The sequence below is a fragment of the Phlebotomus papatasi genome, chromosome 2 (assembly GCF_024763615.1).
Source record: "Phlebotomus papatasi isolate M1 chromosome 2, Ppap_2.1, whole genome shotgun sequence".
NCBI classification, from domain to species: domain Eukaryota; kingdom Metazoa; phylum Arthropoda; class Insecta; order Diptera; family Psychodidae; genus Phlebotomus; species Phlebotomus papatasi.
In genome coordinates this window covers 56,721,611-56,737,123 of record NC_077223.1, presented here as the reverse complement: position 1 = coordinate 56,737,123, position 15,513 = coordinate 56,721,611, and the positions used below count along the sequence as shown (strand labels likewise).

The 15,513-nt window shown below is 32.6% G+C and overlaps 1 protein-coding gene across 1 annotated transcript; it reads right to left on the bottom strand.

Moving 5' to 3' along the window:
• Positions 1-2: 2 nt before the first annotated feature.
• LOC129801835 (neuroendocrine convertase 1-like) lies at positions 3-15,073 on the bottom strand. Its single transcript, XM_055847193.1, has 5 exons — positions 14,826-15,073; positions 9,038-9,307; positions 8,175-8,971; positions 219-723; positions 3-154 (listed from the first exon to the last, which is right to left on the bottom strand). The coding sequence occupies exons 1-5, from the start codon at positions 14,997-14,999 to the stop codon at positions 23-25; spliced, it is 1,878 nt and encodes a 625-aa protein (XP_055703168.1). The 5' UTR covers positions 15,000-15,073; the 3' UTR covers positions 3-22.
• Between the last annotated feature and the right edge of the window lie 440 nt (positions 15,074-15,513).

The window sequence follows — 15,513 nt, the reverse complement described above, 5'->3', positions numbered from 1 at the left end:
AATTTTGTTTTTTTTTAATTTCTCAAACACGCCTCACGTAATTCATGTTGTAAATTCTTGGTCCGTTCTTGAGAATTGGAGGAATTTCTCTAGTTCCATGCAGAATAAGTTTGCAGTCAATTAAAGAACCGGAATTGAACATGCCCAATGTGCTCTAAAAAAAAAAACAAAAAAAAGTTTTATCTTAGTACACAAAATTTTTCCCAATTTTTTCTCACTGTATCAATAATTGTGAGCTTCCAAAGTCCTTCAGGATCTTCAGACCACGTAGCCACAGACATAAAAGTCCAGGGTTTGAAACCCTTCCCGGATTTATCTAAATTCCTTTTACTGAGCAATTGAACTTCAGTTCCTCTTGGAGACATGAGGAAAATCTCTAAAACTCCTCTTTCACTGTAGTCCAAATTGAGCTGAACTTCAACGTGTTCTAGATATTTAATATTTCCCCTGTTCACTGTAAAACTTTCAGAGATCGTTCCGATGGCTGTTGATAGATTTTGAGGATTATTACTCATAGGAATGATCTCTATGGTCTTCTCTGGAACATTTTGCCATTTTTCTGCCATTGACACAAAAGCATCTGCATTCATGAGACCAAATCCAAATCGAATATTGTAGAGAAATCCAGCACCATTCTCAGACCATCCTTTGTTGCCTTGCAGCGGTACATATTCAGCTGTATTGACGATGATATGTTGGACATCGCGCCAAGTGATGTTAGGACTAATTTGAGAAAGAACCTCTTTTAATTACAAGTGAAACAAAAATAGTGATTTTTTCAAATGTGATTAATTCAGTAGGGGAGACTGGGGCAAAAAGTCACAAAACGGGTATTTTATTTTTTTACAAGCTACTCGTGCGCTTCAAAAATTTCTAATTAGCGCAGTTATATAGGAAGTTTTCCGCTCTACAATTTTGTGAAAGTAATTTTGCTCTATTTTGTAAGGAAATACGTTTATCGAGCTGTTTTCTAAAAGGTAATTTTGTGACTATTCTAAAAAATGCTGGGGCAAATAGTACCAGACATTGGGTATTATCATATTTTGATTCGCTTCATTACGGGCTTGCGTAAATTTGAAAAAATACCTAGATAACATATTTTAATAGAAAATTTATTCATCTACACCTTTGTAAAACACCGTTTTCTCTTTGAGAAAAGTGAGAAAACGAGAAAAGCGCTTTTCAAGATATTTTAGAAAAAAAAAAACACAAAAGACTGCAAATCGTTTGACCAATGCAAACAAAAAGCGGCGAGACGCGGAAATGACCTTTCTTCTCGCCGTGAGACATCAGAAATTGCTTCGGTCTTTGTTACTTTTTGCTCTATTACCTTTTGTTACTTTTTACCCCAAGTGGTCATTTTTAATAAAAGGATTTCTGGGGAAAAGAACTTTTGTGAAATTCTATAATAGAGAGCGGATTCGTATTCAAAAAATCCAAATTATTTAGAAAATATTCACCAGTGCATCAATTTTGGAAAATAAGTAGGTAATAATTGTTATCTTCTGCAAAGAAAATATTTCAAAAATAGGGCTAAAAATTTTGATATTTTTTATTTTCTAAATTCCTTGTTCGAATTCTAAGAAACTTATGACATTGAGGAAGGTCAATGGAAGCTATCTATAGAAAAAAATTTGAGCCGCTATCTTTTTTACCTTGGAAGATATGGAATTTTGAATTTTTCGATTTGTGACTTTTTGCCCCAGTCTCCCCTATAGACGCACTTATGGTAGGTGATATTATTAAAAATTTACAATACAAATACTAACATCATAATTCAATGCGATTAAGACATCTTTAATAATAGGAAATTACTAATGATACTATTCCTAATAATGCATTGCGTATGAGTACTAACTTGAGCGTTACTCAACAGTTACCCGGACATAAAGGAGGGATTAGAATAACCATCAAATGTGCAAGTATACAGAGAAAACCCTAAATATTTGATTTTCTACATATTTTGTATGATATTTTGTCATTAATATCACTATGTCCAACTTTCCAAAAGTTTTTGTCCAACTTTCCAAAATTTTGTCCATCTTTTTAAAATGTCTTATTTTTTAATTTCCGTGAATTTTTCGATTATTCGGTTGCAATATTTAATAACAACTGTTAAGATTCTGTTAAAATATTTGTCAAAGAGTCCCATGATACAAAAAAAATGGTAAAAAATAATTATTTATTCAGTTTAAAAATGCATTTGAAATTGAATGTTTTCTTAAGTGTCTCGCTTTCCACCATTCACCTTAGTTCAAGTAGATTTAATGGACTACGTGTCACATTTTTGCAATATTCCAGAATTGTGTAGAAGCAAGATGTTTCAAGTATAAGGTGGGCCAAATCGAACTGCCAGTGACGTAGATACTTTTACCCGACTGGTACAGTGTTGACATCTCAGATTTGTCAAACATTTGTAATAGAAAAATAAGAATCGAATAATTTTGCAGATTAATTAATTTTCTTCATAAATGAAAATACATTTATTGTTCCTCGGATAATGAACTTCAAATAAGTATAATATGATAAATTTTGATTAAAAAAAACACCTTTTTACTATATTTTTTATTTTTTACATTGGGTATGATATTAAAATTGCCTAGGATAAAATATCGTCCATATATATGCCATTAAACTCAATAATTTAGTTAAATCGATTTTCCATTGTTAAATTTTAAAATTTGATCATATTTTGCAGCTAATATCTTTAAAGATTACATTCAAAATTGTACACTTCTTAGTCAATTTTCAATTTTATTAAGTTTTTTGAAAAATTATAGACTACACAGAAAAAAAATTCACAGCTTTCTAGGCAAGGCTAGCCATTACTGGCCAATCTAATATATGGGGTTTTGGAATATCACATTTGTCTTTTTGCGTCGCGTTTTATATTTTCCATTTCGGTGAAATGGTTTTTCCAACAATTTTATTTCCAAAGGAAAAGTAACACTTCAGAAAAATTGAATTTTTTTGATAGGTTGTTTCACTACAATGATAGTTCCAATTAGGCCTCAGGCTTATAAATAATACCTCATTTGATATTTCGACAGCAATATTTTCAGAAACTGTTCTAGATTCAGACGCATGTACTTTCACATTTGAAGGCAAAATTGTACCATATGCCTTGGAACAAATCGATATTGCTTTTTATTTGTCTTGTAACAAAAAATTAAGAACTTTTAATATTAAATGAGGTATGCATTGGATCTTAATGAATTACAGATTTTTTTTGTGTAGTAAAAATTAAGGTTTATTTTCGATTTTCCCGAAAAAAGATGGTAAAGTCTGAACTGCAGAGAGCACTTTTCCCTTGTATAGAATATTTAATTAACTTTCTCTTGTGAAAAAAATATTTAATAACATTTTTATGATTTAAATTTTAAAAAAATAGACCAAGAATCAGAATATTGGAATATCATTTTAAAGTGCGGTAAAGTGGCATAAAGTGCCACATTTTTTATACAGATTGTAACATCATAAATGAATTAACAATTGAATGGGTTTTACCACAATTAAAACTACAATTATCAAAAAAAGGTCACGTTTTAATCCAGAATAGAAATTATGAGAATAACGCAATTGATTCTCAAAAATTCCGAATATCTTAAATATTCATCTCTCAAGTATTACAATATTCAAAAAAAAAAAAAAAAATAAAAAACTCGCTAGAGACGAGAAAATGCCAAATTTGTCCTAATTAATTCCCCTCGTTGGCAAAACTTCATTAGGTGATGACAATTTATAGGTTTCGTAGCATGAAAATTGGTTAAAAAACACAAAATAATTGTAAATGTAAAAATAATTAATAAAAATTGAGTAATATAAGATACAAAATAGTCGTAAAATAGTACTGAAGAACCATAAGTTGAGAATACAAATATCATCTTAAATTTCTTTTCTGAATTGCTCTTGGCAGTTAAATAAAATTTTCTGAAAAACTAATACCTGAGATAGATTTTTAGAAACTCATACCTGATAGATTTTGGAGGAAAGTATATTGGTATGTGTGATAGAATTCTCGCTAAAGTGTTGGAAAAAAACCTTAATAAATTAGCTTTTTGTTAATAAAATCAATGGAAACTCATTTTAATATGTTTCGTGTTTTTTGTTAATTTAACACAAAACCGCAAAAAATGGGGAAATCTTAGTGGGGGAAATGGATTTATAAGTCCCTAAAACTATTGTAGAAATCTTACGAAATTAAAGAAAATTAATATTTGCTTTCTATTGTGAATATCTGAACTCGGCATTTTATATCAATTTGGTATTCTACGTGATTTTTATGCTTTGAATTCTATGTTATTTTACTTATTCTGAGTTTTTCCAAACAACATATGAGTATTGAATGTTGTGATACATTTGTGATTTGCTAATATGATGTATGGTCTGCCGGGTTTTGTGGAAATAATTTTTGTCCAGTGGAATTTTGTGGCAAAAAAGTATGAAAAAATCATAAAGAACATCAAATATTAGTTTAATTAATAAAAATAGTCATTACTGTTAACAATTAAACTAATAATTTTGATATATTCCCAACATTTTATAGAAATGTATTCGCATGAGATTTTGGCGCGAGTCACGAACAGATGATTTTTGACATAACCTCCAAAAAGTATCTACGTCATCACCAGCCCGATCTGGCCCACCTTATTACTTTGTTATTTGTTTTTATTCATCTTGGTGTAGAAGGTTCTCGCGGTTTGTTTAGTTTAGAACTATTATTATTATTATTAATCGTATCGGAATATTTCTTTTTAACAATGTAATCATTCTACACAGTCGCGTATATCTCCTATTGGAAGAATACAGTACTAAGCCCATTATTGTATAGTATAGACTATGACCGCCCAGAAGCACCTTTCCCTTAATGAGGATGCTTCTTCCGTGCCATCGGAGCTTTGGACAGAGCCGGTGCATTATGTTACGTTTTATCACAGTGAAAATGTATTTTTCTTGACATTCAGTTGTTTGCACAGGACGGAACTCGAATTCACAACTGTGAGAGTCGAGTCAGAGATCTCATCCGCCCAAGGCCTAAAAGACTTGCCTGTTGTGTCACTGAGATCACCTGTCTAGAACTAAATTAATAGTAGCATTTTTTTTGTCCCCTAATAAATCAGTCTAAAGGACCTTAGTCGTTAAAATTTAAACCTATGTGTTAAAATTTAATGTTATTGGATATGTAGAGGACGTTCTTGATGCCAGTGAGAACTTTGTGGTTAAGAATTAGAATGGACAGTGTTCGCTGACAGAGATCAGTGCTAATATTACTTAAAAATTATTTTCTACTAATTCTTAAAGAAAATCATATTGCGAATTGTCAAGGATCAGGAGTGATCCAGTATTGTAATGCATTTCAATGAAAAGATAAAAAATTTCATAAAAATGAATAAATCAATCAATCGTTGTGGAAAAGATCGACGTGACGATAATTATATTGATAGGGCTACTGAAATTCTTCGGGAAATGGGATGTTTTAAGAAAAATTCACTAATTTGATCCAGAGCTTTCGTATCAGTCGTTAAAGCTACAGATAATCCTAACCGGCTTATGTAAGTGAGATTCTTAACGTGAGCTAACTCGAAATGCATGCAAATTCGATTAAGAGCTGAAGTTGGGTGACGCCATTCAATTATCTTGAATCAAATTCGTTAAATTATACAATTATTCTTATTTAAAGCAAAATATCAAGGATTTGGATGGACTGATAGAAAAGTGATATAATAGCTTGGGTCAGGGGTTATTGATCGATTTAAGTACAGTCGAGTTCCTCAAATTTGAACGACAGTTGCATTCAAAATGTAAAATATGACGTTATATGTAAAAGAAATTTTGCAGGGTATCAAAGAATTATTAGAACTATTTTTCTCTGGTGTTTCCATAATATTGTCGTCTTATATTAATTTCCTCAACAAATTCCACCTTTTTAACAGCAAATTCAAATGATAAAATTCTCTAAAGTTATTTTGCTTAATTTAGGAAAACTGTTTTACATGAATTCCGTTACGTTTTTGAAAATATTGTTCAAATTATAGGAGAGAGAAATGTCATCCATAGGGTAAAATGAGGTAATTTGGAACCATTTACAATTTGGGACATTTGAGATTTTTACACTACTGTTTAAGATATTCAAAAGGAAGTGAAGCTCCTGCATTTCCTCTTAATCGTCTTTTTCTTTTATTTCGCGGTCTTTGTTTTTTCTTTGCTCATCTTAAACAATGAGAAAATCTCAAGTGTCCCAAATTATAAATGGTTCTAAATTACCTCACTTAACCCTACCCCCCAAATGTTAAAATTTGAGGAACTCTACTGTATTTTTTTTGGTAGGTATAATCTGCGGCTATAACATACTAAAATTCAATGGTAGAAGAGGAAGTGGAATTTAATGAGAGCTTTTCCAAACGCCCTCCCTTTTTAAATTCTGACAATTAGAACCAGAGTTATGGCCATTTTAAGATTTTTTTTGGACCCTTATAGCTCAGGTCAGGGGGGCCGGGGGACCTTAAGTTTAGTATTGATCAAAAGCCCTAAGGCCCAGCTATAACATACTAAAATTTGAACCCGATCGATGCCATAGGGGCGGAGCTATTGAGAAAAAAGGGGGTATTCAAAATGGTGGTAGGAGGGGTGCGGGGTGAGGGGTCAATGCACCAAGTTGCAATTTTTACCCGATATATAACCTTTGCCGAAAACCGCAAGTCGATATCTCTCTTACTTTGGGAGCTACTAAGCTCCAAAGAGCGGCCGGACGGTCGGGAACGGTTTTTAACCACCCATATATTCGTGATCAGGAAGAGTCAAAACACATTCTGGCAAAGTTTGGGGCCGATCGGAGGACATGAGATTTTGTTAGGATTATAGTAGGTGAGATTGTTAAGAATCTCACCTAATATATGATTTCTTTCCTGATATTCGTCTTAAAGGTACAATTAATAATATTGGTACAAGGCATATGGAAAATGCGGGGGAGCTTTTTGACTACAGTTATAATTATTTCGCTTAGTTTGAATTCTCGAGGCTTCTGGAAACTTTTCTTTTTTTTGCAGTTTATGCCCGTCTAGATCGTCTACATCTAGAAAAAGACATTATCATTACATGTGAATAAAAATAATAAAAAGGCACCGTCTTTTTATTATGTCAAGACAGAAAAAAGAGTTTATTATCCAAGACAGGAAAAATTATATTCTCTATGGGTCACCGGTGACCTAATCGTCCTTAAAGGGTTAAACCTTCAGAAGAAATATTAGTAAGTTTATGACTAAATCTAATGAACTAGTACTAGACAGACTTACGGCTTAAGCCGAGAGACGGCTTGCTAGGAAACTGAAATGAGTCCAAATGTAAGGAACAAAATTGAGAAGAATCAATCTTACAGTATTAATTTTATATTCAATTTGAATTAATAAAAAATTAAATATATTTTGCAATGCAATAAACCTTTTTTTTAAAGCCCTAAAATCATTTTATAAGTTTTTCATTTTATAAACCTTGCGAAATTCAATTAAAAACTAGCATAAAGTGTGTGGTATGTAAAGCCGATTCATCCTAGAATTATTTTTTGGACAAACTATCTGTAAGAACAATTTCTATATCTCAAATCTCTAAAATATATCTTGATTGGGCTTAGGGTAAATGTTCCAAATTCCGGCATAGTTGAATGAAAGCATCAAAGTCTCAAGTTTGAAATGTTATATTTTAAATACAAAGTGTTTTTTTTTATTCTTTCTTTTATATGAGTGTTGCTTGGAACCTTGTAAAGAGTTTACCGTCTTTATTTACTCTAAAATCATTCTTAATACATTTTAAAATGAATAAAAATATAGACATAGCTTTGGTGCCCTATTTCGGCCACCTTCATTCTCATAGTTCCTTGCCCTTCGGGAATTCTTTCAATATCTTTTTCACGTAATCTCGTTTGTCGAAGCTACATTTTTTGTTATTCTTTTGCGTTCTATAATCTCTAGAGTACGTAAAATCTAAAAGTTCATGGAAATTCGAGGAACAAAAAAGGTGGCCGAAATTGCAAGCTGGTCGGAATTTGGCACCCTATTCCATTTCATTTTTTTAATTCCATTTAAAAATAGAAGTAAAGAGCCCAATTTCAGGTCTCCCCCACTTCCCTCTATTGTAATATTATATTAAATTCTACATAATATATGGAATAAGAGACTCACTTAGCTTCCAATCCAAGAGCAATAATGCCAGCTGCCAACGGTGCAGATGCACTTGTTCCAGTATGTCTCACTGTACATTTATTACCAACGTCTGTTGTTGTGATCATTTGATCCTTATATGCACCCGAAGAGTAGGTAACAGTGAGAATAGAAGAGCAAATCTCACCGTACCAAGGCTTAGTTCCATGTTGACTTGCACTTCCAACCGTAATGGTATAGATGCTCCCAGCATATCCATCGCAATTGCAATTGTCACTTCGACTTCCCCCATTTCCACTTGCCCATACAAAAATAACACCTTTTCCACCACGACCTCCTCTAACTCCTCTTGCAATAGCTTCTCTTGCCAAGATACCGGGTCTCTCAACGGTTTTGCCATCATCCGTCGGTCCCCATGAAGAACTGTAGATGTCGACTTTATCATAAGCGAATCCGAGAGCCATTCCCTCAATTAAGTCGTACACATGTCCACCAAGAAGCTTTATTCCACCAATTTTGGCCCCATAAGCAATGCCCACTCCACACTTGCGATTGTTAGCTACCATTGCGATTTCCCCGGCACATCTTGTCCCATGACTGTTAACGTGGTCCTGAAAATTTGGTCTGGCATCTGGAGTATCATGATTGCAGTCCCAGCTGATTTCTGGATCATAATTTGGTGCTAAATCCTCATGGGTGTATTCAACACCATCGTCAAGAACAGCAATACGAACTCCACGTCCAGTTATACCTTTTTCGTAAACAGGAAGAACATTGAGATCCAATTTGGGTAGACCTGGCTGACTTCTTGTGTCTTTCTATGGGAAAAAAATAATTTTTATAATGTATACAACCGAAAGCTCAAAGAAGTACTGAAAACCTACAAGATACCACTCCTGTTGCCAGAGTTCATCATTAAATTCTGGCATTTGAAACTGAGTGTAGTCCTCGTCCGGGAAATTATTATCAAGCTCGTCATAGTATTTCAAGATATTCCTCTTGTCCCTATTTAATCTCTCTGGTTGTGAAGCCCACAAGATGTCATTATTTTCATGCAAATCTCTTACATTAAAATCCTGCGACCGCTTTCCATTTGGATTTAGACTCTTTTGTGCACTTTTCTCAAAGACAAATATGTTGGAAAATCCTGTCACCTGGCATAAAATCTTGACTGTTAGTAAAATATGCTAGAGATTATGTGTAAAAATAGGCGAACTAAGTAATATGGTTTTCAATGGACTCTGTCCTTTACTTACGGGACGAGTCATCAATTTAAATCAAATAACAATCGAAAAAAAACAAAGTGTTCTCTTAGGGGGAAAAAGTGTCAATCAGGATGAATTCCGTGCGTGGGTGGCGTTCACTGTATGCAAATCATTTTGGGATCACATTCACACAATAGAAAAATTCAATTGATAGTGAAATAAAGGTCGAATAAACAGTGATAAGTATGACTTTAGGATGGTAAAATTGCCAGCTATAGGAACATAAAATGAATTGCTTTTTTTTTAAAAATAATTTTTAAAGATTTTTTTTACAGACATTTTATTAAAAAATCAAGAAATTATATGGTGTGAATTTGTAAAGTTTAACGTGAGTAATAATAATAAATTAAAAAGAAATTTGTTATTGCGGGCATTTATACTGAATAATTGATCATTTTCAATAACGCTTTTATCTAAACAGGTAAGTAAGGGGAAGTGGGGCACCTTTGAAATTAGCATTTTTTACCAATTTTTAAATAAAATTGAGCCTTATCGTGATATAATTTAGATTCTCAATTTGTTTGTGCAGCTAAATTATGTCACAATAAGGCTCAATTTTATTTAAAAATAGGTGAAAAATTCCAATTTTAAATATACCCCACTTCCCCCTATAAGTTTTTATATTAAACAATTATTTATTAATTTTTTAACTTTCTAAAAATCCTTATCAATAATCAAGAAAAATAACTTTCTATATTTTTTACGCTGTTTAGATATTAAATGTTATTTTTCATTTTCTCTACACTTCACGGAAAAGTACTTCCTAAATTCTTGACCTTTGATAATAATTATATAAGAACTTCCTTCAAACTCGAGATTGAAGAAAACTTAGATTATTGAATTTATTCAAAAATCTAAAATCAATAATATTTTTTAAACTCATTGATTATGCTTCCTGTTTAGAAATTAGAAACCTTAGGAAACGGAGTTAAACATAAAATATACTTAAAGACAATGATGATTTTTTTTGTGAAGACGTAGAAAATTGCTTAAATGTTATTTATATAAAATTTAACAAGAAAAAATGAGGTCTTATACACTACCCAGCAGAATATTTTCATTTGAATGGTGATGATGATTTTTATTTAAGTCCAAAACTTCAATTTATTTCGTTTTATTCTTGAATGAATCATGAGTTCAATTCTTTAAGTTTCGGCATTTCAAAGTAATCAGACTATCACCTTGTCTAAATAAAGAATAAATAAATAAATAAAACAATATTAATATATTTTTTTATAATTCGTTAGATCATGGATGTTTAACTACATTAATTCAGTACGTAATTGTAAAAAGAATAATTTTACTGCTCGTACAGAAAGATGCCGCTTCCCTTTTAACATCGTAAGTTCGCAAAACCACTAATAGGACGCTTTTATTAAAAAGATTTAACTCAAAAACGCCATTGTACATTGAGATCAAATTTCAGGATATTTTGGCCACATATAATACCTATCAAACAAAAAAATACTTAAATCGCTGGATAACCCTGACCCGAGCTAAATATAAGGGCTCAAAGTTAGATTTTTTTTTATTTGTGCGTCTTAACCCTTTAAGGATGATTGAGTCACCCGGTAACCCAAAAATGAAACCTATCCTACGACCTTCTAAAAGGTTAGAAAAAATGATGTTTTCTGATCCTCAATTTTTGACCGTCTCATTCTTAACCCTTTAACGACGAGACAGTTTTCGTTGACCGAAAATCAGCAATAAAAATGACACCGATAAACAAAACTTGCAAAACGTCTTACATCTAACCTTCGAAAAGCAACAGAATCTGATTTGGTGTATTTTTTGTCTCTATGAACGATAGGGACAAAAATAGCTCAAAAATTTAAGTAATTTTTCTGACGATACCAATGACAGATAATTTTCATTCTAAAGAGAAATAGGGGAAATGCTCATAATTTTGTCCAGTTTCTTATTTTGGACACTTTGAGTATAACATTGGACACTAAAAATAAATTGATTAAAATGATGGATTTTTATTCCAATATTTGATGAATAATGAATTCTATCTAAATATTTGTTCTTTTTGGAAGATTTTAACACTAAATACGTTAAAATTTGAATATGATTTGAGTTGAAATTGCTTTGTTGAAAATTCAGTGTGAGCAATTGCTTACGAGAAATATGACAGAACTTCGTGGCTTACTTCAGTCTTATTTAGTTTTGGTGAAGGACTAACAATGTTTCTTCGCTTTTTTTGAGTGATATTATTGAATATTCATTGAATATTGTGTTGATTCACGTTACTGATGATTTGTACATTTGACCTGAAGTGAGATTTGCCTTGTGAATTATATTTTTCGTGTGAAAAATGGGACATTTTTTAAGACATTCACCAGTGAGGTGATGATTCTTATTTTGGACAGGTGTATTTCTCACGAAATTTCGTGAAGTTTTAGCTTTTGTGATGACCAGGTTGGACAAATGCCTGGAGAAACAAAGGAGCATCATCTCTAGGAAAGAGATGTAGCGAGAAATGCCTTGAAAGGCTCCCGGAAAGGTCAGGGAATGAGCGAATCCGCACGTACTTGGAGCACCGAAGTCAACTCACTTTAATGAATGATATGGAAAGTTTCCGGGCTTCTTGTGACATTCTACGTTTCCCTTACATGAACAGGAAGAGGACTTGGTAAGATTGGTTCATGAAATGAAGAACAATGGGCATCTGGTTGAAGCGGATTAGCTGTCCAAATTTACAGCCAAGTTGTCCAAATTAATAACCAATTTGTCCAAAATTCGAGTCAAATTCATCTCTACATATCAATTCATTTTTAAACGTATTAAGACTAATTTTAGTAAGAATAAAGACAATAAACGGCATGCCAAGTTTCTAAACAACCCTTCTGAAAAGAGAGTAACAAGAAATGTCAATTAGTATAGAAAATATCGCACTTCAAACTTGGAACTTTGATGCTTATAAGCAGACTGTCCAAAATTATGAGCACTTCCCCTATTATGTTTGAGTATTGTAGTTTCTTGTTCTAAAACGGTTTTGTTTAAAAAAAAAATTGGAAGTATAAAAAATAATTAAAATAAATTTTCAATATGAGAATTTAAAAATTCGCCATTTTTTAGCTTAAAAATTTACTATATAGCAAATAGTTGGAGATTTGTAAAAAATATCCTAGATTCCTTCAACCTTCTACTTTGCAATTACGTACAAACATAAGAAAGAAATAACTTCAGGTTTTCAGGAAAAAAATATTTTCTTTATGGGACACCGGTGTTCCTATCGTCCTTAAAGAGTTAAAGGGTTTTAAATAAAAAGTTCAAAAAGTCACTACAGGTGGCGCTGCGATAGCGTCAAAATTTAAAATTATTTTTCTCAAAAACGCCATTGTGCAAGTTGATCAAATTTTAGAGTGTTGTAGTCTAAGCTATGAAGATTCCAAAAGTGGCGTGGGTTCACTTTGGTTACAATATAGCCGGAGACATGAGGAATTAAAATTCATGAAATTCGTAACGCCATGTCTCAGGTTCTCTATGACCGATTTTGACGAGTGAGGGCGAAATGAAAAGTCTCGAAAAGCACTACAACTCGTCAGTTGTATCAGCAATTGTCGTAACTTCCTCATCACTTCATCAGCACTTCTACTAATAACATGGAAATACACACATTATACAAAAACTGCTAATGAGGTGACGAGGAAGTTACGACAATTGCTGATCCAACTGACGAACTTTATAGAACATTTGAACTCCGTGGGATCAACTCTAGGGGCTTCACAGTCGAAAAACAAATTTTCGTAATTATATACTCAATTATCTCAAATCCTCTCGGACGGTCTTACAAATGGACTTAGCGGATTTTTCCAACACGGGATAAAACATCAATATAACATGATTACATTGTACAAATATCTCGATACGATTAATAATAATAATCTCGAATCCTTCTCAATAGATTTTGATGATTACGACTATTTTGTCGTTTTTGTGTAAAAAAAAATTTTTTTTACATAATAATGCTGCGAATATGCCCGCTGTGGTCAAAAAATGTATTCCAATCCAATTATTTCGGCTACCGAGCAACCGATAAGATCAAGTTTTCAGATCATTTTTCTGTCAGTTCATTTACATCCTAGATAAGGTAAAGTGTCCTCACTCGACCGGTTTCCTCAACTCGACCGGTTGGTCAATTTTTGAATGTTTGATCGGTTTGATGGTCAATTTCAATGAAATTGTCACTGATTCGTATTATTTATGTAATAATTGTCCTACACTGAGAAAAAAGAGGGTGCGATTAACATTTTTTCCTCAGAAATTTAACACTTTTTAGGTGTAAAAATATATCAACATTTTTTAATGTTAATTTGACACCTTATTAAGGGTAAAATTAACATGAAGAACGGTACTTTTAACCCCTAATACATCTAAAAAGGGCAATATTTACACCGATTTTGGATCAATAAAGCAGGATAAAATGAACATTTCCGGAATGTTATTTTAACTTTTTCGGATTTATCGCAGTGTATTAATGTTAGATTATATGCTAAATATTACAGCAAATATAAATAAATTGAATAAATAAAACCGGCGGTCGAGACGAGGAACCGATCGAGCGAGGGTACTTTACCTGATTTTGATTTAAATAAAATGTTTTTGGAATTTTTCATAAATTTGATTCCAAATTGCTGTACAATATCTCTCATCTTTAGTTCCAAATCGAATTTGCATGCATTCCAGGTTTGCTCACTTTAAGAATCTCACCTACAATAAAGCTGATCTAAGTTTATTTGTTCATTTTTCTACTGAATATGGTCATATTTGAGCTCATGGAAGTTATAACCGGTTCCAATCGGTTATAAGCCCTTTATAAACGGGTTATAAACCGATAAGAAACTTTTATTCGATAAATCAACTGTAATACTTGCTAGCGTTCTAGCGCGCTTCTAAACCGGAAAATACTAAAGTATATGCGAATGTACTTTTGAAATTTGAAGTATATGGGATTTGTCACCGTCACGAGTTCCAGTTTGCAAAGGATGAGACACTGTGCTATCTTTTTTATACGCATTTTATATAGCGTTAATCATTTTTAAACAATTCCGGAATAGAATTAATCTTGTGCACTTTTCCGCATGGTAATTGGGACAGAATAAAAACCGTGTACCGCTCATAACGTCACCAATGAATTTAATATTATGGCTTACTATTTGCAACAGGTGGTCTGTAACAAGTTTCACACATCAAAATAATGAATGAAGGGGGCACCTACGGTGAGGGTGATAAGGACTGATGGCGAAAGAGACATATTAGTGCCAAGATAATCCACCAATGTTGAGTTTTATCGAACTACTGATAAACAGACTTTGTTTATTGGGTTTTTTTTCTTTCTGTGCGTATATATAAAATTGTTTAAATTATAAAATAAAGCTGAAGTACTTGGTCATTGACTTACCTTCCTGTACAATTTATATCCGCTTATTTGTGCCAATTGAGCTGCATCTTCATCGTTAAGACCATCCCTCAGACGAACTACCCAAAAACGATTAGTCAAAAGATTTCTGTACGTGCACGTGCTAATAGATATGAATATGAGGATAAGAACTAAAACAGGAAATCGCGATGACATTGCGATACACGAGATCTAGAGATACTTGAGCAAGAAAAGCACGATTTGCTCTCACTGAAAGTCCATTGATGAATGATATATGCTAGCACAGGCAACAACGTTCGTACCTCGTGATTGTCGGTGGGACATCACCCTCCAAAAAGGCACCCACTCGCTTTTTCTATCATTTATCAATTTTGAATTGAACATGGTACGTTTACGACAAAATTACACAGAAAATCGTTGTATTGAACAGAGAAAAAAAACTCCAGTTTTTGCGTAAAACGTAAAACCTCTATGGAAATTATGTGAGGAAAAAAATCCTTTAACATTTTTATTCAATGCTAGAAGACATGTTGCGCAAACAGGATTTGTGCTCGTTTCTAATTGCAGTGGGATTTATAAACATTGGACGCGACATTACGGAGAGAACACATCCTGGAATGTGATTTAATTTTTTTTTCTCAGAGAAAATCCATTAAAGTGCCAAGTTCATTTTTCTGCAGTATACTCTTCGTACAATTCACCTTCCTGT

Coding starts and splice junctions, on each gene's coding strand:
- LOC129801835 (XM_055847193.1), bottom strand. CDS start 14,999: ATGTCATCGCGATTTCCTGTTTTAGTTCTTATCCTCATATTCATATCT. Junction 8,972..9,037: donor GGCAACAGGAGTGGTATCTT/GTAGGTTTTCAG, acceptor TTTTTCCCATAG/AAAGACACAAGAAGTCAGCC. Junction 155..218: donor AGCTCACAATTATTGATACA/GTGAGAAAAAAT, acceptor TTTTTTTTTTAG/AGCACATTGGGCATGTTCAA.